Source organism: Eurosta solidaginis, chromosome 5 (assembly GCF_040869045.1).
Source record: "Eurosta solidaginis isolate ZX-2024a chromosome 5, ASM4086904v1, whole genome shotgun sequence".
In the NCBI taxonomy this organism is placed as follows: Eukaryota; Metazoa; Arthropoda; class Insecta; order Diptera; family Tephritidae; genus Eurosta; species Eurosta solidaginis.
Window position 1 is genome coordinate 231,902,034 of NC_090323.1, and position 25,122 is coordinate 231,927,155.

The 25,122-nt window shown below is 37.7% G+C and overlaps 1 protein-coding gene across 2 annotated transcripts in view; it reads right to left on the bottom strand.

Annotated features, from left to right (window-relative positions):
- Positions 1-25,122, bottom strand: part of mv (lysosomal-trafficking regulator mauve) — an 88,075-nt gene that overhangs the window by 46,058 nt on the left and 16,895 nt on the right. For both annotated transcript variants that reach the window (XM_067788831.1, XM_067788832.1), the window contains exons 7-13: positions 21,087-21,878; positions 18,805-18,993; positions 18,479-18,735; positions 13,896-14,808; positions 13,709-13,827; positions 5,318-6,733; positions 3,942-4,334 (exon numbers count right to left, since the gene is read on the bottom strand). In XM_067788831.1, coding sequence (XP_067644932.1) covers positions 3,942-4,334; positions 5,318-6,733; positions 13,709-13,827; positions 13,896-14,808; positions 18,479-18,735; positions 18,805-18,993; positions 21,087-21,878 — 4,079 coding nt within the window. The remainder of the gene's footprint in view (positions 1-3,941; positions 4,335-5,317; positions 6,734-13,708; positions 13,828-13,895; positions 14,809-18,478; positions 18,736-18,804; positions 18,994-21,086; positions 21,879-25,122) is intronic.

The following is a 25,122-nucleotide window of genomic DNA, read 5'->3' on the forward strand; positions in this document are numbered from 1 at the left end:
AACAACGTTTTTTCACAATATAAACAAATGGCACTGTTCTTATTTTTACTTGTTTGTAAAATTGTAGCTTTTTAATTTTCGACGTTAATTTAATAATCTACAAATATATATTTTGTGAATAATTTTTCGATGTTTGCTTCGCTCAATTCTGATATGCAGATATTCAACTTTTATATTCCAGTATCCGGACATACGGATTTCTGGATCTTCCGTTTACGTATCCGGTTAGCCGAACAGCGGATATCCGGATAGTTGAACAATCAGGATGCAGTTCACAGCCCTAGCCATTACGCGTCTTTTGACAACTTCGGATGTATTAGAAGTCGACCCATGCTGCAAATTATTACCAGAATGCAATAGCAAAAGAAATGAAATAAGTGTGACTTAGAGAAACGTTATTCTGAATTTATTTTGATATGGGACTTTCTTCTATTTATGGTGAAAGCAGAACATTTTTTTATACCCAGCTGCACTTGTACACAGGGTATTATAACTTTGATTGGATAACGGTTGGTTGTACAGGTATAAAGGAATCGAGATAGATATAGACTTCCATATATCATAATTGTCAGTATCGAAAAAAAATTGATTGAGCCATGTCCGTCCGTCCGTCTGTCCGTTAACACGATACTTTGAGTAAATATTGAGATATCTTCACCATTTGGTACACGAGCTTATCTGGACCCAGAAAAGATTGCTATTGAAAATGAGCGAAATCGGATGATAACCACGCCCACTTTTTATATATATAACATTTTTGAAAACACAAAAACCTGATTAGTAAATAATACACCTAGAAAGTTGAAATTTGACGTGTGGACTCAATATCAGTCCATCTCTTGATAAAAATTTAAATATTTTTTTTTTAAATGGGCTTGGAGCCGCCCACTTGTGATAAAATCAATTTTGCAAATATTATTAATCATAAATCAAAAGTCGTTAAACCTATCGTAACAAAATTCGGCAGAGCGGTTGCCTTTACTATAAGGAATGCTTTGAGGAAAAATTAACGAAATCGGTTAAGGAACACCCCCACTTTTATATAAAAGATTTTTAAAAGGGTCGTGGACGAATAAAATAATATCTTTGTAAAAAAGAGCTTTATATCAATGGTATTTCATTTCCCAATGGATTTATAACAATAAATAGTGTTACGAGTGTTAAGCAGTGACGTGAATGCACATCAATAATTTAATCATTTTGTCTACACCTATGTACGTACACGCAGCGGAGAAGAGATGCACAAACGCATGCAGATATCTTATCTGAGATGCTCCTAAAGGTATGCAATTATAATTGCGGAAGTTTCGCTCACACATACAAGCGCATGGGGTATGAAAGAAGCTATAAAAATTATACATCTGTAGTTGTAGCTGAGAAATTTATAACTAACTGGAATTAGAAAAGATTTATGCAACGAGGAAATCAGACAGTATCAGAATCAGTTTCATTTAAGCTATCAGTCAGTTTGGTTATTAAGCAAGCTAGTTGCAAAGTATAAGTGTTATTGTGAAGTACTTTAATAAAGGTCATTTTTCCATTATTTAATATTGGAGTTATTTATTCAACAGTTTAGCGATACGAACGTTAGCAAAAGATTGCAAATAAGGGGAATTGCAGTAAATTCGTTACAATAAGCAAAACTTCACATTTAAAAAAATGGACATGGCAACGCCCCTTTTATGAATAAGCAATTTTCTATGTTTCGGGAGCCATAACCCGAAGAAAAATTAACTGATCGTAATAAAATTGGATACACAAATTTTCCCTATAGAAGAAAATATTTCTATAAAAAATGGACGATATCGGCTAAAGAACACGCCCACTTTTATATAAAATATTTTTAAAAGGGTAGTAGACGAAAATAATAAGCTATAACTTAGCGAAAAAGAGATTTGTATCAATAGAATTTTACTTTTTAAACTGAATTATAACATTAAGTTGGAAAACACTAAAATTTTTGAAAATGGGTGTGGCACCGCCCCTTTTTTTCTAAGCAAATTTCAATGTTTCGGGAGCCATAACTCTAAGAAAAATTTACATATCGTAACAAAATTGGGTACACATATTTTCGTTATAGCAGGAAATATTTCTAGTAAAAATGGATAAGATTAGTTAAGGACCACGCACACTTTTATATAAATGACTTTAAAAAGGGTCGTAGGCAAAAATAATAAGTTAAATCTTAGCGAAAAATAGTTTTGTACCAATCGTATTTTGTGCCATTATAACAAGAAATGGAAAAAAATTCAAATCATGAAAAATGGGCGTGGCACTGCACCTTTCTTACACTGCATTACCCACGTTTGTGGAGCCATAACTCGACGAAATATTTGCCTTTTAACAGGAAATATTTTCAGTAAAAATGGACTAAATCGGTTAAATCGCCTGCTTTTGTATAAAAGAGTTTGTAAAAGAGCGTAGATGCAGGTAATAAGCTATTTCTAGTAAAAGTTGGAAGATTGCGTTAATAACCCTGCCCTTTTTTTGTAATAACGCTTTTTAGTACAATCGCACTTATGTGTTTATATTTATTGTTCTGTTATATCTTTATTTTAAAATAAACAGTAGGGAAATCCCCATATCTGAAGGAAAACTGCATTATTACGCGCTGAAGGTCATTGGTGTTAGCCTCTGTATCCTTTTTGCTTCTTTTAAACGAAAATTAGTTCAGAATAGAACCAAATGTATATGTATTATTGCGCAGACTTGTCACACTATTGAGCACACAAAACAAACAACAACAGCATATCAAGTGTACAGCTGGGTATGTAATGTTCGGTTTCACCCGAACTTAAGACTTCCTTACTTATTTTATCTAAATCGAAAATAATTTGATATGTTTAATAAGATTTTCTAAAAAAAATATATGTGACCCGGCTTATGACTCAAAAAAAATGTTTCCACTTTTTTTCTGGTTTCGATAGTTTTTGAGACGCTCTTTCACGTGGTGAAATCTAGAAAGTCCTAACTTGCTTAGAAGTGATACAGCTTTTTGGTTATCAGATGGTTGAAACGCTCTGGCACGTGTAGATGGTTTATTTGCTAACCCATGTACCCGTGGTGCCATCGTGTATGAAAATGTCGAAGTAAATTTTCAAAACGTTTTCTTCCACACGCATGCACAAAAAGGACAAATGAACGGCAAACAGGTAATTGATAAAAAGTGAATATCACTTTATGCCTCTCAACATCTTTGCCTTTTTGCCTTCCATGTTTACTCCATTTCGTCATTTCTGTAAGCATCTCTAAGTTTGTCCGTGCACATCATTGCTGATTCGATATGGCTCAGTATAACCAAATCACGTTCATGTTTTGATAATATTAGATAGTTATTTCTTGCAGTTTCTATCATCTCTCGCTGGAAAACTTTTTGGCATTTATTATTACAGCAATCTTGCGAAATAAATTTATTTACCAATTCCTTTTTTTCGTTATCTGTAATACACAAGTCCGCTGTAAAAATATTTTCATCCACTTCCATTTGACCTTCAGCTTGAAACAATGCTTGTAGTTCGTCCTCATAATTGATACCAACATCATCGAAAGAATCATCATCATTCTCTTCGTTTTCACAGAAATATGTTTGAAAACCCTAGCTAAATTCTTCTTCGACAGACGTTATTCACAAGCCTACTCGTTCAGCATTGCTTTTAAATCTGAGCACTCACACGATTTTTTTTCGGTGAGAAACTTGATTGTGCTTTGCATTGAAAAAAACATCGCTCTTTATATAAACACACGAACTTATCTCATTTATGCTCTTTTGCTTTTTTGGTTGCCTTTTGGGTATGACTGTTCATAATGCAAAAGAAAAACTACTAAGAAACAGAAGAAATGCATTGTTTATCTTTAACAGCTGTTTCTCGCAATTTATTTTTTGAGTCATAAGCCACCTTTTCATAGGCCGGGTCACATATACATCATTTTATTTTACCTACCGCATCAAACATTTTGTACAGTATTTTAAAGGCTGTTATTTTATTAATATTTTGATTGTTAGCCATATTTGTCACAATCGACAGAAGAGTATTGATACCGAAGCGATCAACAATGTATGGTGTTATATCACATGCCAGCATTATTGATGAGCTGCTATATAAACCAGTTACCCACTCCAAACATGCTTCAAACATTTGCATATCGGTAGGATATATAGACATTTGATTTGCCAAATGTTGAGGATATAAACTTTTTACATGCTGCGCTATATCGTTTGGTTGTAAGCGCTTTAAGAGTAAAGCCAACAGTTTAATTATAGCTGTTCGTACAGCGCAGCTACAATTGTTGGATAAGATAAGTATGATGTCCACTTTTACATAATGCTTCAAGACCTGTAAAATAAAAAAAACACTATTATTTACAAAAACAAACTTATTGTTTAGGCAGAATGCCTCACTTTTCCGCATCTGATTGCGACCCCCCCTAATGCAACTCTGCAACTCGACACTCTACTTTAAAGAAAACAAAAATTTTGCCAGTCTGGAACGGAGACCTCGGCCTCTTCGTCCAGCCTTATTGACCTTCGACTATTATTATTTTATGAATTTTTATATTTAAGAAATATGTATAATCCAATGGCAAGAAATATTCACTTATATCCTTTCATAACTGCTCATTTTCATCCTAGCTTAGGTGGCGTGCTGAGCAAGTCGGGAGGGATTCCCGGCCATCCGCGACGCCGGCGAACTCCTCATCTAGATTAAGTTTAGTTTTTAACGCTTTTCTTTTTCTCGTTCTGTTTCAGCGGTCGGAGATCGTTGGTGAAAAACGATGTTGCGTATCGCAAGGGGGGGGGGCGGCATGTTTAGGCAGGATGCCTAAGTTTTCCGCATCTGATTGCGACCCCCTAATGCAACTCTGCAACTTAATACTCGACTTTAACTTATAGCCACTCACACCATAATCGCCACATGCATGTGCATGTACATGCACGTGCATGCGTGCTTTTTGTCAGCACTAATGCACATACATGTCGGCGTTTATGTGTGGGTGACTTTCCCCTCCAAACGGAGGATTTTTCGGGCCAACGGTTGTCGCCGGCGATACAACCGGCCTCCTGGATTTTAGCAGCCAACCAGCTCACATCTGCCGCCAGCGATCTCTGCCGTTCTCCTACGATTTCTTCAGGTAATATTGTAACCTAGCTATTTTATATATTTACCCAATAAATCACATCCATTATAACGAGAAATCTCGTCTTATCTTTTTATTCCAAACGCAATCTATCCATTGAGATCGACCTCGGTGCGTCTACCTACCTTCAGGAGCAGACTCACCCCGGCCGAACACTTATTGAATATCTTCTTTTGCTTACCTCTTCTACAGCATTATCGGGCAAAAGGCAAAGAAAGTTCTTCAACAACGTAAGCAAACCCTCCTGCAAAGCAATAATGCCCGGTGTATTGTAAAAGTCTGTCTTTACTAAAAATCTACTGCGACGTTGTGGGCAAGTTGCTGGCATTGAGGACAAACCAAGGTGGTGGTTAGAGACATTTTCTTTCCCGCTTGTCGAACTCGTACAATCGATGCTATGAATAGAGGTTGACATTTTTTGGCTCATTTTTACTTTTAAATTCTCAGCATTTAAGGCGTGGCTGGCAGCAACATGTCTCATGCGTTTATGACTAATTTTATTAGGCGAACATGATGAGATTGATAAATATTTATCGGTTCTTCTTTCAGTTCTGTTCGCTATTTGACTGTTGCAAATTGTAGGTGAGTTCCACTTGAAATTGTATTTAAATCTCGTGCGCCAACTTTCAATATCGCTATGATTAAGTTGACGCAAAGCTTTCTTATTCAAACGAGCGCAATCAGCCGTATTTTCTAAATTATCCTCAAATTCAAGTAAATTACGCTTGAAAGGTGAAGTTGCATTGATTATATGGAACTTGCGTAGACGTTTAATTTTTTCATTCACACTTTTCGCAAGACTGGCATCGTTGGTATTTACGTTGCTGGCGGATACAGCAACACCTGGTCGCTCACGTTTCGAATGTCGTCGAAATGGCGATGCCACACGATTGAAACTCGTTCCAGTTGTTGAACGTTCTTTTTTTGGCGGTTGTGGCGTAAGCAAAAAATAAAATTTTGAACGATCGTGCGTGATGTAACATTCACTGGGCTTCTGTAGTAATAATGTTAATTTCATTATTTCATCCATTAAAGATGCGGAGGGTGGGGAACCAGCAAATACTGACAAAATGGCTACAAATGATTCGGCGGCGTTTTTTGATATATAAACTGGATTTGGCGATTCAATTACATAAACTTTGCACAAATTTAGGAGCTCTTTGAGTAAACCGGCTTCATTTAATTGATCAAGATTGAAATCACGATGTGGATGTTTTTCATGCGTTAACGCCAAAATACATAGCAATAACATATCCAAGACATCGGAATGCTCAACACCCGAACGATGCCAATCTGAGTAACGATGCAGAACCGTTATAATTAGTTGTGGATAAACGATAATGGCAGTTGTGTTTTCACTGATTTCTAATGATTCGGCTTTTTTGTTAATTAACGGTAGAGAGCAAGCATTATTTACGATACTTCGTAAAAGTTGTACGTCTTTGGTGCAACGATCGGTTTTAATTACGTAGCCAATCATATTCATATAATTGAGACGCAAAAACTCGGCGTATAATTGCGCATCCGATAAGGCCACATTAAGGAAAAAATCCAAAGCCATATACTGTGACATCGAATTGCTGCTCATCTCTACAGTCTGAAAATAAATTTATTATTAAATGTTATGTTGGTTTTATTGGTCTGTTAATAACAAGTTAGTTAATTAATTTTTCGTCTCCAAGTTATTTTTATATTAAATTATTGTGTATAGGAAATGAGTAAGATAGTTATAAACATACAGGTATACGTCTGGAAACCAACTTCTATAAGTTTACTAAAACTCGCCCAGGTGTTAAAGTTAACCCACAACAGTGAAACAAATGGTTCCGGGCTTTTTGAGAAAAGCTTCGTCGGCCTTTTATTCGTAACGACCCATATGGTTTTGTTATCGGCTTATTATCGATAATGAATAATTATGGTTTCTTATCACTTCCCAAGGCAGTCGGTTCTATGTACCGGAGCGACTCGGGATTTTTCCCGACCAAGGACTGTCATTTCAGTGTAACCCCATTTAATTTGTTTCGTCCCTCCCACAAATTGTCATCCTCCCAGCAGCTCCTTGCAGCAGGACTGCTCCATATTCTCTTGCTCCGGGAAGGTATCGAATCTAATCCGGGTCCGTCTCCTGACCCCGGTCCTGAGAAATGATTTTGCCGCATCTGCCGGAAAAGAATCTTTTTAGGACGGTCATACTCTGTTCAGTGTGTCTCGTGTAAGGGATGGTTGCATCGGACAGGTTGTTCTGGGCTTGATCCCAAAACCCGACGTCCACGTAACTTCTATAAATCTTTTGTGGCTCCTTGCTGTTCACGCCCAAGGGCGCCCCGTAGTCTACGTCTAAGCGCCCCCCCATTACCTTCCAGCAGCCCCGCTGCTCAGCAAGCCACAACAAGTACCCGCTGCTGCTCGCGCCCCACGGCGCCAACAACTCAAACAGTTGCTACCACTCATAACTACAATCTTCGTAGTAGAGTCGGAAGCAATGCTGAGCAGCAGCCCCTGCCCCCGTCTTCTACCCCCCTCTTTTCCGGCAGCAATCGTGTAGGTCAGGGAAACAGACTCTTAGTCCCTACCTCCGTTTGCACCGTTTGCCAGCACAGAATATATATGTTTGCGACATCCGCCCAATGCAGCTCCTGCCTTGGGTGGTGCCACTTTCCTAGATGTTCTGGTCTCCGCGACGGCAACCCCTCGACGGGTTTCATCGCGCCATGTTGCCAGGTCGCAAACCCAAATCATCCGGGTACCCCAATGCTTGCCCAAGGACGTCCAGTCCCAGGGCCACAACAGCAATTGCGTCCTGGCCTTCCTCAACCCAGGCGTAGTCACCCGTCACTTACCCCCAGAGTGGCGACGTCTCCCCTCATGCACTTCAGAATTCTGCAGTTAAACAGTAATGGACTAACTGGGAAGATTACGGAGATAGTCAATTTCATGAAGCGGCACAACATCCGCATTGCTGCGATTCAAGAGACTAAACTCACAGCACGATCTGCATTGCAGACCTGCTCTGGGTATAATGTCCACAGAAAAGATCGCGAGAGCGGAAATGGAGGCGGCCTCGCGTTTATAATACACCACTCTGTGCAATATCACATATTTGATCCTGGCATCGACCGCAGGGACAACGTCTTAGAACGTCAAGGCCTATCTGTCCGGTCAGGCGATGAAAACCTAGAAATCATCAACATCTACATCCCCCCTGCCACCTGTTGCCCCGGTGGATACCACCCTAATATCAGAGCCTTACTCACTGGAAACAATCGCATTATTTTAGGCGACTTCAATGCCCATCATGATCTATGGCATTCAAATTTGCGGGCGGACAGTAGGGGCGAGATGTTGGCGGATCAAATAGAAGAAACGACGTTCTGCACAATAAACGGAGACGCCCCCACACGTATGGTAGGAAGCTGTCACAGTTCGCCAGATATCTCAATCGTGAGCGCAGAACTCGTAAACTGCGTCAACTGGCAGCCGATGGTATCATTGGCATCCGACCACCTGCCTATACTTGTTTCGCTCGAGCGTACCGCCGACTTAATCGTCACCGAAAAACGCACTTTCATAAACTTTAAAAAAGGAAAGTGGGAAGAATATAAATCCTTTACAGACAACCTCTTTGCTGCCCTCCCTATCCCGACTGATGCCCGCCAAGGGGAGCGTGCCTTCCGCAAGGTCATTGAATCCGCCTCGGCACGTTTCATTCCCGCCGGGAGAATTCCCGAAATCCGGCCCCACTTCCCGGTGGAGGCCGCAAACTTAGCGAGAGAACGTGACCTTATAAGGCAGCTTGATACAGGCGACCCCCAAATAAGGGATATAAACCAACGCATCAGATTGCTTGTGGATGAACACAAGCGGGCGAAATGGGAGGAGCACCTAAGAGGTTGTAACCTCTCTGCCGGTGTGGGTAAACTTTGGTCCACCGTAAAGTCCCTATCGAATCCGACTAAGCACAAAGACAAGGTTTCCATCGCCTTTGGCGACAAAGTGCTGTCGGATGCGAAAAAATGCGCGAGCGCTTTCTGCCGACAATATATAATGCATTCTACGGTCGACAAAGATAGACGAAGGGCCAACAGACACGCACATAAACACAAATTCAGCGCGTCACCAATCACCATCACCGCTAAAGAGGTTGAGGACGCCATTGGTCGCGCTAAACCATCCAAAGCAGTGGGCCCAGACGGCATAGCCATGCCGATGCTTAAAAGCCTAGGGAAAGAGGGTTTCAAATATTTAGCGCAGGTCTTCAACCTGTCTCTTTCCACCTTTGTCATACCCGAGAAATGGAAAATGGCCAAGGTGGTCCCGCTACTAAAGCCTGGTAAACCAGCTAACATAGGAGAGTCGTATCGTCCGATATCTCTCCTATCGCCAGTAGCAAAGACGCTCGAAGCCATTTTGCTCCCTTATTTCCAAGCAAATTTGCAACTAGCCTCCCATCAGCATGGCTTCAGAAAACTCCATAGCACTACCTCCGCGCTAAATGCCATTAGCACCCAGATAAATTGCGGTTTAAATCAAAACCCCCACCATAGAACAGTACTCGTAGCGTTAGACCTATCAAAAGCTTTTGATACGGTCAACCATGGCTCGTTACTGCAAGACCTGGAAGGGTCTACCCTTCCCCCATGTCTTAAAAGGTGGACCGCAAATTATCTGGGTGGTCGGCAGGCATCGGTGCTATTTAGAAACGAAACATCAAAGCCAAGGAGAATTAAACAAGGGGTGCCACAGGGTGGTGTCCTATCCCCACTTTTGTTTAATTTCTACATATCTAAGCTACCTTCACCACCGGAAGGAGTCACAATCGTTTCCTACGCCGATTACTGCACAGTAATGGCCACAGGCCCAGGCCCACAGATCGATGAGCTATGCAATAAAATAAACGGCTACCTCCCTGATCTCGCCAGTTTTTTCGCCTCGCGAAACCTGGCATTATCACCGACTAAATCTTCCGCGACCTTATTTACAACATGGACGTCCCAAATGTCGACCATTTTGAACATCCACGTCGATGGCTCTACGCTACCGACTGTCCTACACCCCAAAATCTTGGGTGTGACGTTTGATCAGGATCTACATTTTGGTGAGCACGCAGCCGCAATTTTTCCGAGAATTCAGAGCCGTAACAAAATCCTCAAATCCCTTGCTGGCAGTACCTGGGGAAAAGATAAAGAAACGCTCATGACTACATACAAAGCAATTAGCCAGCCGATTACGTGCTACGCGTCACCCATATGGTATAATACACTTCCACCTTGCGCACTTGTGTGTATTGAGCTTAGTATGCAATTGAAAATATTTGGATTTTTCAAATGCATAGTAGGCGAGGTGAAAAAATAATTTGAGAGGGTTTTTTGGAATTTGATTTTGATGTGATCGAATGTAAAGAATCGTGTTCATCTGATATGTAAATTAATAACCAAATTTTAAAAACATATTTTAATTATTAAATAAAATATTAATATAAAAAGTTACTAAATATACGTGTATGTGTGTGTTATTCAATTAAAGCGTATGCGTGTGTATTGGTGCATAAATGCACGTAAGAAGACATTCCTTTTATGGAGTCTTTATAATGGTCGCCAAGCCTAAAAATTACCCACTGGAAGAAGCTACAGGCCTGCCAAAATACTGCTCTCAGAATTGCCACGGGCTGTCTTCTTATGTCCCCAGAACACCATCTACATAATGAGGCGAGAATACTCCCCATCAGGGAAAGAAACGAGATGCTGACCAAACAGTTCCTGTTGAATACCCAGAAACCTGGGCATCCCAACAGACATCTGATTGACGAGCCAGCACCGCCTAGGGGCTTAAGGAGTCATCTCCGTAAGCATTTTGAGGAAATACGGCATCTGAGAACACAGCCGTATGAAGCGAAAAAACACAAGCAGGTCCTTGGTGAACTCCACAAACAGGCGTCGGACCTTTATGCCGGGAATTGCCCGGTGAACCCAGTACTAAAAGTAAAGTATCCAAAATTTGCGGAAGAGGAACGCATACTCCCCAGGGAAACGCGTGTCACTCTGGCTCAACTTCGTTCTGGATACTGTAACAGGTTAAACTCTTACCTATCCAGAATCAACCCCGACATACAAAATGTATGCCCCGCTTGCAATGTGTCCCCACATGACACCAACCATCTCTTTAATTGTAATGTGGAACCAACGCCTCTAACACCCCTTTCCCTATGGTCCACCCCTGTTGAAACAGCAAGTTTCCTTGGACTCCCGTTAGAGGATATTGATGACAGTTTGTGATCGGTCGCGTCTGTTAGGTGGGGCGAAGCACTGCTACAACAACAACAACATGGTTTCTTATCGGCATGGAATTGAAGGCATTTGTCGTCGATTTTATATTGTGACGAGTATTAGCATCACTAAGCGATACTATCATGACTAAGCCGATACTAAGCAACCACTCGTATGTACGTAAACCAATCAATCATCATTTAAATACATATATACAAGGCAACGGAGAGATACAAACACACATGTAATCATCAGCCGAAGAAGTACTCACACATACACACGCATATGGCTATAAGAGAAAGATAAACTACAAATAGGTATACATTGTATATGCAGCTCAATTACCAAGCAGGAGATACAGCAGTTCTAGAAAGCGAAACGTCGACCTTAGTAGAAATGTGCGAATGAAGCAACGTATAGTATAAAAGCAGCGCAAGCTGAGTAGTCAGTAATCAGTTTTTACAACTTAACTCTGATTGGGTTGAAATTTCGCAATTTGGTATTACAGATTACAACTCAACCTGTCAAGAAAAATGTCGGTTGAGTTGTCTAGTCTAACAACTTTTTTTAGCATTACCGTTTACAACCTTGTGTTGGTGTAGTTGTCAAAGACGTCAAAATCTTACAACTGATTACTAGCAGTTGTCTCATACAATTTTGCAGTCGTTTTGAAAAAAATGTCACGTTTTAGAAGAAGGTTCACCACCAAATGTTTAACAAAAATTTTCAAAGTTGGTATCAAAAGACAGGTTTCGACCTCCGATTTAAGAATCCGAAAACAAAAATTAAAAATTTAATTTCTAATAAATGTCTACTAAAATCTAATTTCATGTGGTTGTTGTATTTTGCCAGATTTTTTGTACACACTAATGCAGAAAGGCGTTGGACCCACCCAGGGTTATTTTTACAAATCGCGGCCAAAGGCCACCAACGCAGAAAGATGTTCTGTGCAAAAAAACTGTGGAACGGGCCTCATATTTCGGACCCTCTCGGGCCATTTGTGGGCTTTTGTAAATATTTTTCGACAGAAATAAAATTTTTAAATTCCGCTTTCGAATCCCAAAAACGGAGATCGAAACGCGCGTCTTTTAGATGGTGCTAGATGGTGCACGGGCTCATAAAACGTTAACAATTTGTACACAGAACAACAATTTTGTACACATTTATAGAAAAAACAACGTTTAAACGAAGGATTACATTGAATAACTTTTTGACTTTATGGAACGACATTCCGAAGTTGGACGAGGCTGGCCGCAGTTGGGATGCTGCCAAAATAGGTGAAATAATGCGAAAGTGAGTCCCATTGATACTAATTACTACTCCTGGGAATCCTGTTTTAGAGTAAAATACAATTTTTACTGTTCGGGTTTTAATCCACTTCGCACAAATATGCTCCTCAATAATATATATAACCAGTCCAACACCAAAATCATTTCCACAGCATATTTGTTATCAAGCCGGACTTTTATTTCGGCCTTAAAAAATAAAAGTTCGGATTTAACTCTTATTTCCGGTCTTTAATTTTTAAAAGTTCTAGTTCTATCGGACTCAAAAAATAAAAATACAGATTTTACTTTTATATGTGGATTTTTATGGAAAAAGTTCGAAAAATAAGAAGGATGCATGATTCGACATGATATTGCTATAGGGAAACCTGAGAACTCAAACATTTTCACCTAAGACAATTTTTTGAACCGGACTTTTTCGACTCCGAAAAAAAAATTATTATTTTCCGTCCCGCCAAAAAGAATATTTCATTCCGCATTTTGGAACTTTTGTTTTCGTGAAGAAATTATCATCATAACCAACTGGGAGATTATGGCATTTGCATAAAAATTCAATCCAAAAGTCATTTCCTTCTGCAGAGTGTTTCCATGCAGTTGCTTACCGTCGCCTAGTGCTAACACAGCTTGTCATTAACCTTCTTTCGGTACTCGCCGTCGATATCACCGACAGGACCATTAATGTCGCTGAGAGCTTTTATCTCGAGCACTCCAAGAACCAACCCATTATCTCTCGGCACCGTCCATGATTTCATACATCCGGACAGGTTTAGTGAGAGCCGTGATGGTCTTCTTCAAGAGAGTATTTAGTTTTCAGTTGACTACGCAATTCACAGTAGCTTATACTTACATCTTACGATTAGTTCAAAATTGTAAAAAGAACTTGTAAAATATGCATTTACAAAAATAACAAACACCGTCTTGAAAACGAAAACCTTATTTGAAAACTTGTTATTAATTCCTTAAAAATTTTAAATTAAAATATATGATACACTATTTTTTAATGTAAGTTTTTGAAAATCTTACCCTGGCAAAAAGGAACATGTGTGTTGAAAGACCTCCACATAGCATGGTTGCTGTTTGCATGGAACGTAGATGATTTTGTAGTAATTCGCCATACAAAATTAAGCCATAAACGCGACCAGCTGTAAAGTGGAAAAAAAGTTTATTTACTCTAAAAACAAATCTTTTGAATCGAAAATAATTGAAATACCACTCGTAATACTGCCTTCTCTTGTATTCAGCTCACTGTTATAACCCATTACGATATCAGGCGATTCGGCGGTATAAACTAGCATACGCATTTCATATAGCAACTTCATTGATTCAGCAACATTGCCAAATTGTGCTTTCTTTAGTTTACTCAAATTTACAAAACCATAATTGGGCCGCCAAGAGTTTATTTGAAGTGGCGCCAGTTCGGCGAAATCAGGACCCATTGCTGTTAAATTAGATATTGTTTCCCATGCTGTAAATCTACCATTGAATAACAGTAAATTGCTTATGCTGTATGGCATTGGATAACCATCAACTGTTGAACGCGATTCCGTATTTTCGTTACTACTATTGATTGAATATGTACTATCGCCAAGACATATTATTTGAAAAGCATGAGTTCGCAAAAAGCCACGTATATTTCGAAAATGTAAATTAATCACTTCCTGTTCGACGCCATCAATATATATCGTTAATTCTAAATGATCTTGTTGTGTGCACACTCCCATAGTAATATGGGTCCAATGATTTTTTACAAAACGAAATTCTTTCAATTCGGCTATAGAGCGTTCATATGTTTGTTTGTTGGTGTGATATTTGAATAAATGCATATTACTGAAACTGTTTAGTATGACCAGTTTTGTTTGTTTAAGAGCAACACGTAAAGTTGATGGATTAGTTGCGCTTGCAGGGTCCGTGTTCGGATCAACTTCCTTTTCGTTGGTTGGTGTATTTTGTGTCGGAATTTGATTTTTATCTTCTACACTTTCATTTGCTTGTTCGGCTGGCGTTTTGGTTTGTGTTTTAATCTCTGTATTGGGTTTGCAAGTTTCGAAAATCAACCTCATATTGCTATCCACATAGGCGCTTAGCATGACCTGGTTGGTGCCAATGGAAATGATATGTGTCTTCTGGAAAACAAAATTCAACAGTTAAAATTTATTTTGTTTGGAATTAAAAACACTAAGAAGTTATTAGTTTTTCGGTAAAATGCTCACTACTTTTAATTAGTTATTAATTTATTTTGTTTCCGGGGTAATTCAATCAAAATGTTGTATGGAAAGGAATTGTATTTTGTTGTTTAAAGCTTTTCTTCCAACCTTGGAATAATTTCTATACTAGTATTTGTGGAACATCACAACATTTCGTCTGATTGATAGAAAACGTCTTATCTCAGCAAACGATTAACAAAGCGCCCTATTTCAGTATTTGTTTAAAATAATGTCATATCTCAGCACAAAATTAATATATTTTAAGTTGATGTATGCGCTTTTGAGGCCTGATTGATAGAAAACGTCTTATCTCAGCAAACGATTAACAAGCGCCCTATTTCAGTATTTGTTTAAAATAATGTCATATCTCAGCACAAAATTAATATATTTTAAGTTGATGTATGCGCTTTTTGGAGACTAAAGCTGCTTTTTTCATTGCGAGTTTAAACTCCAGTTAAAGTTGACTTTGTTCGATAACATAAAATTTTGCTGCTCATCTCAGCTGAAACGGCCGAAGTGACAGGGTTAAACTCTAGTCAACTTTAACTGAAGTTTAAACTCGCACCGAAAAACCGGGCCTAATTCTAAGATACGGCGTTCTTCGACCAAATTCTGTCAGAGGGCGTTTTTAAACTCAGCGTGCTTTGCACACATAGTATATTAACTTTGATTGGGTAACGGTTGGTTGTACAGGTATAAAGGAATCGATATAGATATAGACTTCCATATATCAAAATCATCAGTATCGAAAAAAAAATTTATTGAGCCATGTCCGTCCGTCCGTCTGTCCGTTAACACGATAACTTTGGTAAATATTGAGATATCTTCACCAAATTTGGTACACGAGCTTATCTGGACCCAGAAGAGATTGGTATTGAACCTGTGCGAAATCTGACGATAACCACACCCACTTTCTATATATATAACATTTCGGAAAACACAAGAAACCTGATTAACAAAAAAATATATGTGAGGCGCGATAACCTCCGAAGAGATCTAAGGCCGAGCTTCTCTTCCAATTTGCGTCGTGCTCCTCTTGATTTTCCCTACAAATTGGCCGGATGTAGGTCCCACATGTTTTATGCCGACTCCGAACGGCATCTGCCGAGGGGCGACCCCGCTTAGAAAAATTTTCTTCTAATTGAAAAACTTTATTTCTAAAATTTTGATGTTGCTTTGCCCGGGGTGTGAACCCAGGGCATACGGTGTGGTAGGCGGAGCACGCTACCATCACACCACGGTGGCCGCCAAGAAACCTGATTATTTAGTAAATAATACACCTAGAATGTTAAAATTTGACATGTGGACTGATATTGAGACTCCTGAAAAAAATTGAAGAAAAAAAAATGTTTTAATAGGCGTGGCACCGCCCACTTGTGATAAAATCAATTTTACAATTATTATTCATCATAAATTATAAATCAAAAATCGTTTAACCTATCGTAACAAAATTCGGCAGAATTTTTACCCTTTACTATAGGGAATGCTTTGAAGAAAAATTAACGAAACCGGTTAAGGACCACGCCCACTTTTATATAAAAGATTTTAAAAAGGGTCGTGGACGAACAAAATAAGCTATATCTTAGCGAAAAAGAGCTTTGTATCAATAGAATTTTACTTTCAAAATCGAATTATAACATTAAATTGGAAAACACTAAAGTTTTTGAAAATGGGTGTGGCACCGCCCCTTTTATGACTAAGCTATTTTTTATTTTTCGGGAAACATAACTCGAAGAAAAATTAACATACCGTAATGAAATTGTGTACACATATTTTCCTTATAGCAGAAAATAGTTCTAGTAAAAATGGACGGGATCGGTTAAAGACCACGGCAACTTAGATATAAAACAAGTTTAAAAGGGTCGTAGACTAGAATAATAAGCTATAACTTAGCAAAAAATAGTTTTGAATCGATGATATTTCACTTATCAAGTTTTATTGTAAGAGGAAATGGGGAGACATTTTTTTTAAACGGGCGATGCCACGTGTTATGTAGAAAAGTAATTTATCTGAAATGAAATGTACAATTGAAGCTCACGTTGAGTATACAATGTTCGGTTACAACCGAACTTAGACACCTTTACTTGTTAAAAATGGTAAGAAAGAGAAGTTACAGCATAATGAAGTATTCAAACTCTTTCCTCTTAAAACAAAGAAAATAACTGTAGGACGAAACACTATGAATGCTATGGAAAATCCGTTATAAGTCTTCGATGTTCGCAATAGAACGATACTTAGCGAAATTCCAACTTAAACTTTTATTTAAGAACCTAAACTCGAATTTTAACTTTAAGAAATAAGAGCGATAGTTTATTATTAAACGGTGTTATTTAGCTTGACTTGACAGGCAGGCCACACGGCCGTTGTGAACGAATTTTGTAATTGAAATTTAAGTAACTTCCCGACAAGCTACAAGCTTGAAACTTGGAATATAGTTCAGAATCCGATGACAACGCAATAATAAAAAAATTGCGGCTAGGTGGTGCATGGATCAAAATATTTCAAAAAATCGTATTGGTGGCCCGATTTGGTTCATATTTGGAACACATAATACATATATGAATAGAAGCGAGCTATGAAAAATAACGCCGCTAGGTGGCGCAAGGATCGAGATATTAAAAAAAATTGTATTTGTGGTCCGTTTGGGCTCATATTTGGAAAAAGTAATACATACATGAATAGAAAGCGACCTATGAAAAAAATTGCCACTAGGTGGCGCAAGAATCGAGGTATTCAAAAAAATCTTATTTGTGGTCCGATTTGGCTCATATTTGGAACACATAAATTAAAAAAATCGTATTTTCGGTCCGATTTGGCTCATATTTGGAACACATAATACATACAATAGAAAGAGAGCCATGAAAAAATCGCCGCTAGGTGGCGCAAGGATCTAGATATTAAAAAAATCGTGTTTGTGGTCCAATTTGGCTCATATTTGGAACAAATACATATTACATATAGTCCGGTAGAAGTGACATCAAAATATTTTGGAGTTCGAGGAGGGACAGAGTCGAGTAATGTCTTTGGAAGGATTATGTATTGAGGACTTAGATTGTAACAAATTGTCAGGAAAGAGTCCGTGTAATAATGAGTCACTAAATGAACTAAATAGAATGAGAAATAATAGGCAATTAAATAAAGACTAAAAACTTGAAAATAATATAAGTAATAATAGAAAATAATTAGGTAGGCCCTAGGTACTAGTCATCACACTCCTCACCAATATAGGGCGTTGACCAGACAATTAAATAAAAGCGTTGGGCGCGTGACATTTTTAAAAATGTGAGGCGTAGCATAACCTTATTAAGGTTCAGTTGGTCTTACTTATGACTATCAATCGAAATTTGACGCGTCCAACGCTTTTATTTAATTGTCTGATCAACGCCTAGATTTATGGGAGTGTGATGACTAGTACCTAGGACCTACCTAATTATTTTCTATCTTTTAGTATTATTATTACTTCATGTAAGTATTGTTTTCAATAAAACCGTTTAACTTAAATTTTTTTTAATAATTTTTTTTTTTTGAAACACAAAATTAGTTTTAATATTTTTTTTTTGAAAATCCCCTAGTTATGGTGTCAACTTACAAGACTATCTTCAAATAAATTCCGCTTCTCATCCTCTAGATGAGGTGATACAGTAGCTTTGCTATTAGAAGTGCCTTTCATTTGCATCCAAAAGGATAATGTAAATCCATCATTGTTCCAGAGCCTGGCGTGCGATATTGGTATAATGCAAGGAGTGCGAGACAATGGTGTTGTAATATGAGCATTTATATGTTGATTTCGTAGACGATCGATATCCATTGTTAAACGCTGATCACAGGTAGATGTGCATGTGCCATCTAAAATAAAGAAATAATAAAAGACAGAATAACAAAATATTGTAAATTCAAATCATGGGAGTCTTTTACCAATTGTTATAGGAAATTCCAACTCCACCATGGGTTGAGGTTTTTTCATTTTGCTAACACAAATATGATTGAGATACTTAATTAGGAGATCAACAGGCGGGCTTTTAGCTGCCAAAATATTGAAATATGTGCCAGTAACTTCAGGAGTGTTAATGTCAACTATTAGTTCAAGTAAAGCTTGTTGCAATTCTGAAATATAAATAAATAGTACTATAATAATTTGGTTAAAAAAAAAGACAGTCGTTTTAAGGGGCGTGGGGTAACGTAATTTAAATTTAGGGTGACAAAATAAAATGAAAGAAAGGGAAAAAACAAAAGGGGGAAAGGAGAAGGGTGGGGAGGGGAGTAGTGGAGAGGAGAGAATAGCAAAGGAGAGGAGAAGAAAGGAAAGGAGAGTGGAGGAGAACGAGACCTGAAACAGAAGCTGAACCAAATCCCGACCTAAAATGGACAGAATTTGGGAAGCAGGAACCCTCACAAAATCCGAAACCTACAGCGGACCTGCAGTCGGGTTCGAAACTGCGGTAAAACGGGAACCGAAACTGGAACCAAAACAGACTGAAATCTAGTCCAAAACCTATACCGGCCGAAAATGTAAATCGCAACTGAAACAGGGTCAAAACCGAAGCCTGGACCAAAACTGGAACCAGAACCGAGCCCAAAGCCGAACCAGACCACAGTTTGAATTCGAAACTGACACTGAATAAAGGAGAATCGATTGCTCAGTCGAATTCTAACTCCAAATCTTGATCGAAACCCGCATAGGAGCTCTTACCGAACTGAAATTGTAAAGCAAAGTCGAAGTCAGCCCTAAAGCTATGAGGTATTAAATCGGAACTTGAACAAAAAATTATGTAGTAAAATACTATATTACGGACCGTTATGTATACATGTTTGTACATTAGATGGTAGCCACGTTTGTTTAAATTTTAACCACTAGAGCTGGTCTAGTTAATTTAAAACCACAAGTACTTGGTACTTTGCTTTTTAATTAAAACGGTTTAATTTAACTTGATTTAACAGGCTGGCTGGCTGGTTGGCCGGTTCGCCGGCACGAATTTTATTTTGTAATTGAAATTTAAGTAAATTCCCGATAACCTACAAGCTTGAAACTTGGATTATAGTTCAGTACACGATGACAATGCAATAATAAGAAAAAACTCCGATAGGGTGCAAATGGTTCGAAATATTTCAAAAAATCGTATTTGTGGTCCGATTTGGTTCATAATTGGAACACATAATACATATATAAATATAAAGCGATCTATGAAAAAATCGCCGTAATGTGGCGCATGGATCGCATGGATAATAAAAAAATCGTGTTTGTGGTCCGGTTTGGCTCATATTTGGAACACATAATACATACAAGAATAGAAAGAGACCTATGAAGAAAACTCGCCGCTAGGTGGCGCAAGGATCGAGATATTCAGAAAATCATATTTGTGGTCCGATTTGGCCCATATTTTGAACACACAATACATAAATGAATAGAAAACGACCTATGATGTCCGATTTGGCTCATATTTGGAACGAATATTACATACAGTCCGTACAGTGACATCAAAATATTTTGGAGTTGCAGGAGGGACAAGCATACTTGGCGCAGAGTCGAGTAAAGTCTTTGGAAGGATTATGTATTGAGGACTTAGATTGTAACAAATTGTCAGGAAAGAGTACTTGTACTAATGAGTCACTAAATAAACTAAATAGAATGAGAAATAATAGGCAATTAAATAAAGACTAAAAACTTGAAAATAAAATAATTAAAAAAAAAATTTTAATTAAACGGTTTTATTGAAAACAATACTTCCATGAAGTAATAATAATACTAAAAGATAGGAAATAATTAGGTAGGCCCTAGGTACTAGTCATCATAATCCTCATAAATCTAGGGCATTGATCAGGCAATTCAATAAAAGCGTTGGACGCGTCAAATTTCTATTGAGAGTCATAAGTAAGACCAACTGAACCTTAATAAGGTTATGCTACCCCTCACATTTTTAAAAATTTCACGCGCCCAACGCTTCTATTTAATTGTCTCATCAACGCCCTAGATTTATGAGGAGTGTGATGACTAGTACCTAGGACCTACCTAATTATTTTCTAGCTTTTAGTATTATTATTACTTCATGTAAGTATTGTTTTCAATAAAACCGTTTAACATAAATTTTTTTTAAATTAATTAATTAGTTAATTTATTTTTAAATCAAGCTAGAAAATAAAAATTTCAAAAATATTTATTACTGATCTTATCGCTATGAAACACATAGTTTAACACAAACCTCGTAATTGTGGATCGCCCCTTTTTAAAACAGGCGCAAAACCACGCAGCAAAAACAGTGAGTCGCCAATATATGCACGTATTACGAATAAGCGATTGGCTAATTGCGCTAAAGCTTCACACCAACCAACCGGATTTAGTAAACATCTTTCGGATAACTCAATTAATATTTGCACCACCAAATTACATAGGCCATTGTGCAGTAGATGTGTACGATAGCGTGAACTGGGTTGAAATGAGCTCCAAAACTCTACTTTGTCGAATTCCAATTCCGATTCAGATAACTCTAATACTTCACCATCAGCTTCATAACCCTCATCTGCCGTTATATAGTTATCATCATTATCGCCACAATCACTCAGTTCCATTTCACTTTCACAGTACACCGACATACGTGTGGACAAATAATCAGCGTCATTCGTTTCGCCAACAAGAGTGGGTCTTTTAGCGACAGGTGTGCGAGGTGAGTTCGGGCCACTGTTATGACTCTTGGTTTTTTGAGTTTTCGTACTGTTAAATGAACGTGCACGCGGACGCAGAGGTGTTGTTAATAGCATCATATCCTCATTTGCATCGTCAATTGTAAAACCATTACTATTATTGAAATCTGCACTTGCCGCTTGCGATGAACTGGAGGAGTTGATTTGTTCAGCCATTTTTAGTAGACTTTGTAAAGCTTTCACAACGGCATTTTCTTGTGTATGCTCTTGTCCATGCGCTTGGTTCCAGTTGGAGAAAGCACTACTCAATATCACTGATTTTAATTTCAATAAATGATTGTCCATCGTTGCCGCTAAAACAAGAATTAATTTTAGATAAAATGTGTGTTTTTTTCATATATACGTAAATAACTGTGGTAGATGCAAATTCCAACAGAGAAGATAAGATTATTTTAATCGTTGAGGTTATATTTCACACTGCAAAGAGATTGTTGCTTTGGATATATTTAACATCTTTAAGCAAGTTTCAAGCAAAATAATCAGGAAAAGAGAATTCAAATTATAGGGTAATATTTTTATACTCAGAGTACTTTGCACACAGAGTATATTAACTTTGATTGGATAAAGGTTGGTTGCACAGGTATAAAGGAATCGAGATAGATATAGACTTCCATATATCAAAATCATCAGTATCGAAAAAAAAATTGATTGAGCCCGTCCGTCCGTCCGTCCGTTAACACAATAACTTGAGTAAATATTGAGATATCTTCACCAAATTTGGTACACGAGCTTATCTGGACCCAGAATCGGATGATAACCACGCCCACTTTTTATATATATTACATTTTGGAAAACACAAAAAACCTGATTATTTAGTAAATAATACACCTAGAACGTTGAAATTTGACGTGTGGACTGATATTGAGACTTTTGATAATTGAAAAAAAAAAATTTTTTTAAATGAGCGTGCCACCGCCCACTTGTGATAAAATCAATTTTACAAATATTATTAATCATATCTCAAAAATCGTTAACCTGTCGTAACAAAATTCGGGAGAGGTTGCCTTTACTATAAGGAATGCTGGGAAGAAAAATTAACGAAATCGGTTAAGGACCACGCCCACTTTTATATAGAAGATTTTTTAAATGGTCGTGGACGAATAAAATCAGCTATGTCTTTGCAAAAAAGAGCTTTATATCAATGGTACTTCATTTCCCAAGTGGATTTATAACAACAGGAAAAACTTCAAATTTGAAAAAATGGGCGTCCCTTTTATGACTAAGCAATTTTCTATGTTTCGAGAGCCATAACTCGAAGAAAAATTTGTTCAGAATAGAACCATATGTATATGTATTATTGCGCAGCCTTTTAACACTATTAAGCACACAAAATAAACAAGAACAGCATTTCAAGTGTACAGCTGGGTATGTAATGTTCGGTTTCTCCCGAACTTAGACTTCCTTACTTGTTAGTAATAAGTCTAACTTTGTCAGTTTAAAGTAATAGGATTTACACATGCTCTTTGACATTTTCAGGCAGACGTTTGGTTCCACTTCGTTGATCATGTGCAACTCTTTCCTTCTTTTAATATCACCCAATCTGATTGTTAAGTTAGGCGACATTATCGCTGGAATGTTAATAAAAAGTTGAAGCGTATGCAGTATGTCTGCTGCTTGGATGATGATTGCCACTTCTGCCTGAAAGATACTACGGTGATTGGGCGGCTTGTATGATTTCTTTATTGCCCGATCAGCACAGTACACCACAGACCCTATTCTTCCTATCATCAAAGTAACAAATATTTTGCAATTTCCGCACATTTTCACCATTCCTTGACCTAGTCTGTTCGCCTTATTTTAGATGCCGTAATGCTAGTATTATCTTGCGGCCTGCGCTCAAGCTGCTCTGAGTCATTAATCATAGTTAATTTGTTATATGGCCAACGCGAGAGAGGGCAATAGGGTCATGCAGTAATAATTTATATGAAAACAGTGAGATAGAGGCTTTCCTCACTGCTTCCTCTACATTGAGCTTCCACGAGAACCTTCTATCCCATATTACTTCTAGTGTCTTTTGCTTGTTTAGCTTCCTCAGCTTAACCTTAGTGCAATTAGGGACTTGTACCTTCAACTAGTGTAATCGACCACATTCGTCTCCTCCACGTCGTAGGTCAATTCGACGGTAGTTGGTTTGATAACCAGCGATCACAGAAGAGATGAAAATACTGCAGGGCGTGCCCATTTTCACTGATTTTGTGGCCTCATACTGCTCCCGTTACTAAGTAATCTTGCTGGTGATCCATATAGTTGCACCTCGATTAAACTAACACAATCCACGATCGTCCCCTTGGAGACATTTTTGGAAGCCCCGGAAAAGTCTAGGAAGTTAGATCGTATGCCGAATTTCAATGGCTTGAAGTCCGTCAAGGAATCATTCATATGCCTCTCAAAGCGGCAATTAAATCGTTTGATGATACATAAGCAGTTAACACTTTGATACTACCTATTGAAAGATTGTGAGATCCTTCTTGCCAACGTTTGACAGTTTGTGAGGCACAAAAGGCTTTCACTGCAACATGTTTTTCCTGCAACAACGGTACCTACACTAAGCTATATTTCACTTTATGTACACACTTAAGATATGCATATAAACAACTTTTTTAAATTTAATTTTTTATGATTTGTCTCTATGAAAGCACATTAAATTCTACATAATTTGTATTTAGCTGCATTTGTTGCAATAATTGTTGTTCGTCGGTGCATCAATGTAAACATTTTTATGGCTTCAAAACATGCGTAGCTATTGAAATACGTACGTATATAGATATACATATGTACATATGTATATTAGGGAGATTAACTAAATACTCGTTAACTCAGTTTAAAGTCTTATTATAATAATTGTAAATAAAATAAAATAATTTAAAAAAAATTTAGTTAAAAGGTTTTATTGAAAACATTACTTACATGAAGTAATAATAATACTAAAAGCTAGAAAATAATTAGGTAGGTCCTAGATACTAGTAATCACACTCTTCATCAATCTAGGGCGTTGATCAGACAATTAAATAAAAGCGTTGGGCGCGTGAAATTTTAAAAAATGATAACCTTATAAAGGTTCAGTTGATCTTACTTATGACTATCAATAGAAATTTGATGCGTTCAACGCTTTTATTTAATTGTCTCATCAACGCCCTAGATTTATGAGGATTGTGATGACTAGTATCTAGGACCTACCTAATTATTTTCTAGCTTTTAGTATTATTATTACTTCATGTAAGTATTGTTTTCAATAAAACCGTTTAACTAAAAATTTTTTTTTTAAATTATTTTATTTTCAAGTTTTTAGTCTTTATTTAATTTACTATTATTTCTCATTCTATTAACTTTATTTAGTAACTCATTATTTCAAGGACTCTTTCCTGACAATTTGTTACAATCTAAGTTCTCAATACACAATCCTTCGAAAGACTTTACTCGACTCTGCGCCACGATGCTTGTCTCTCCTCGAACGCCAAAATATTTTGATGTCACTTCTACCGAACTGTATGTAATATTTGTAAATATGAGCCAAATCGGCCATCATAGGTTGCTATC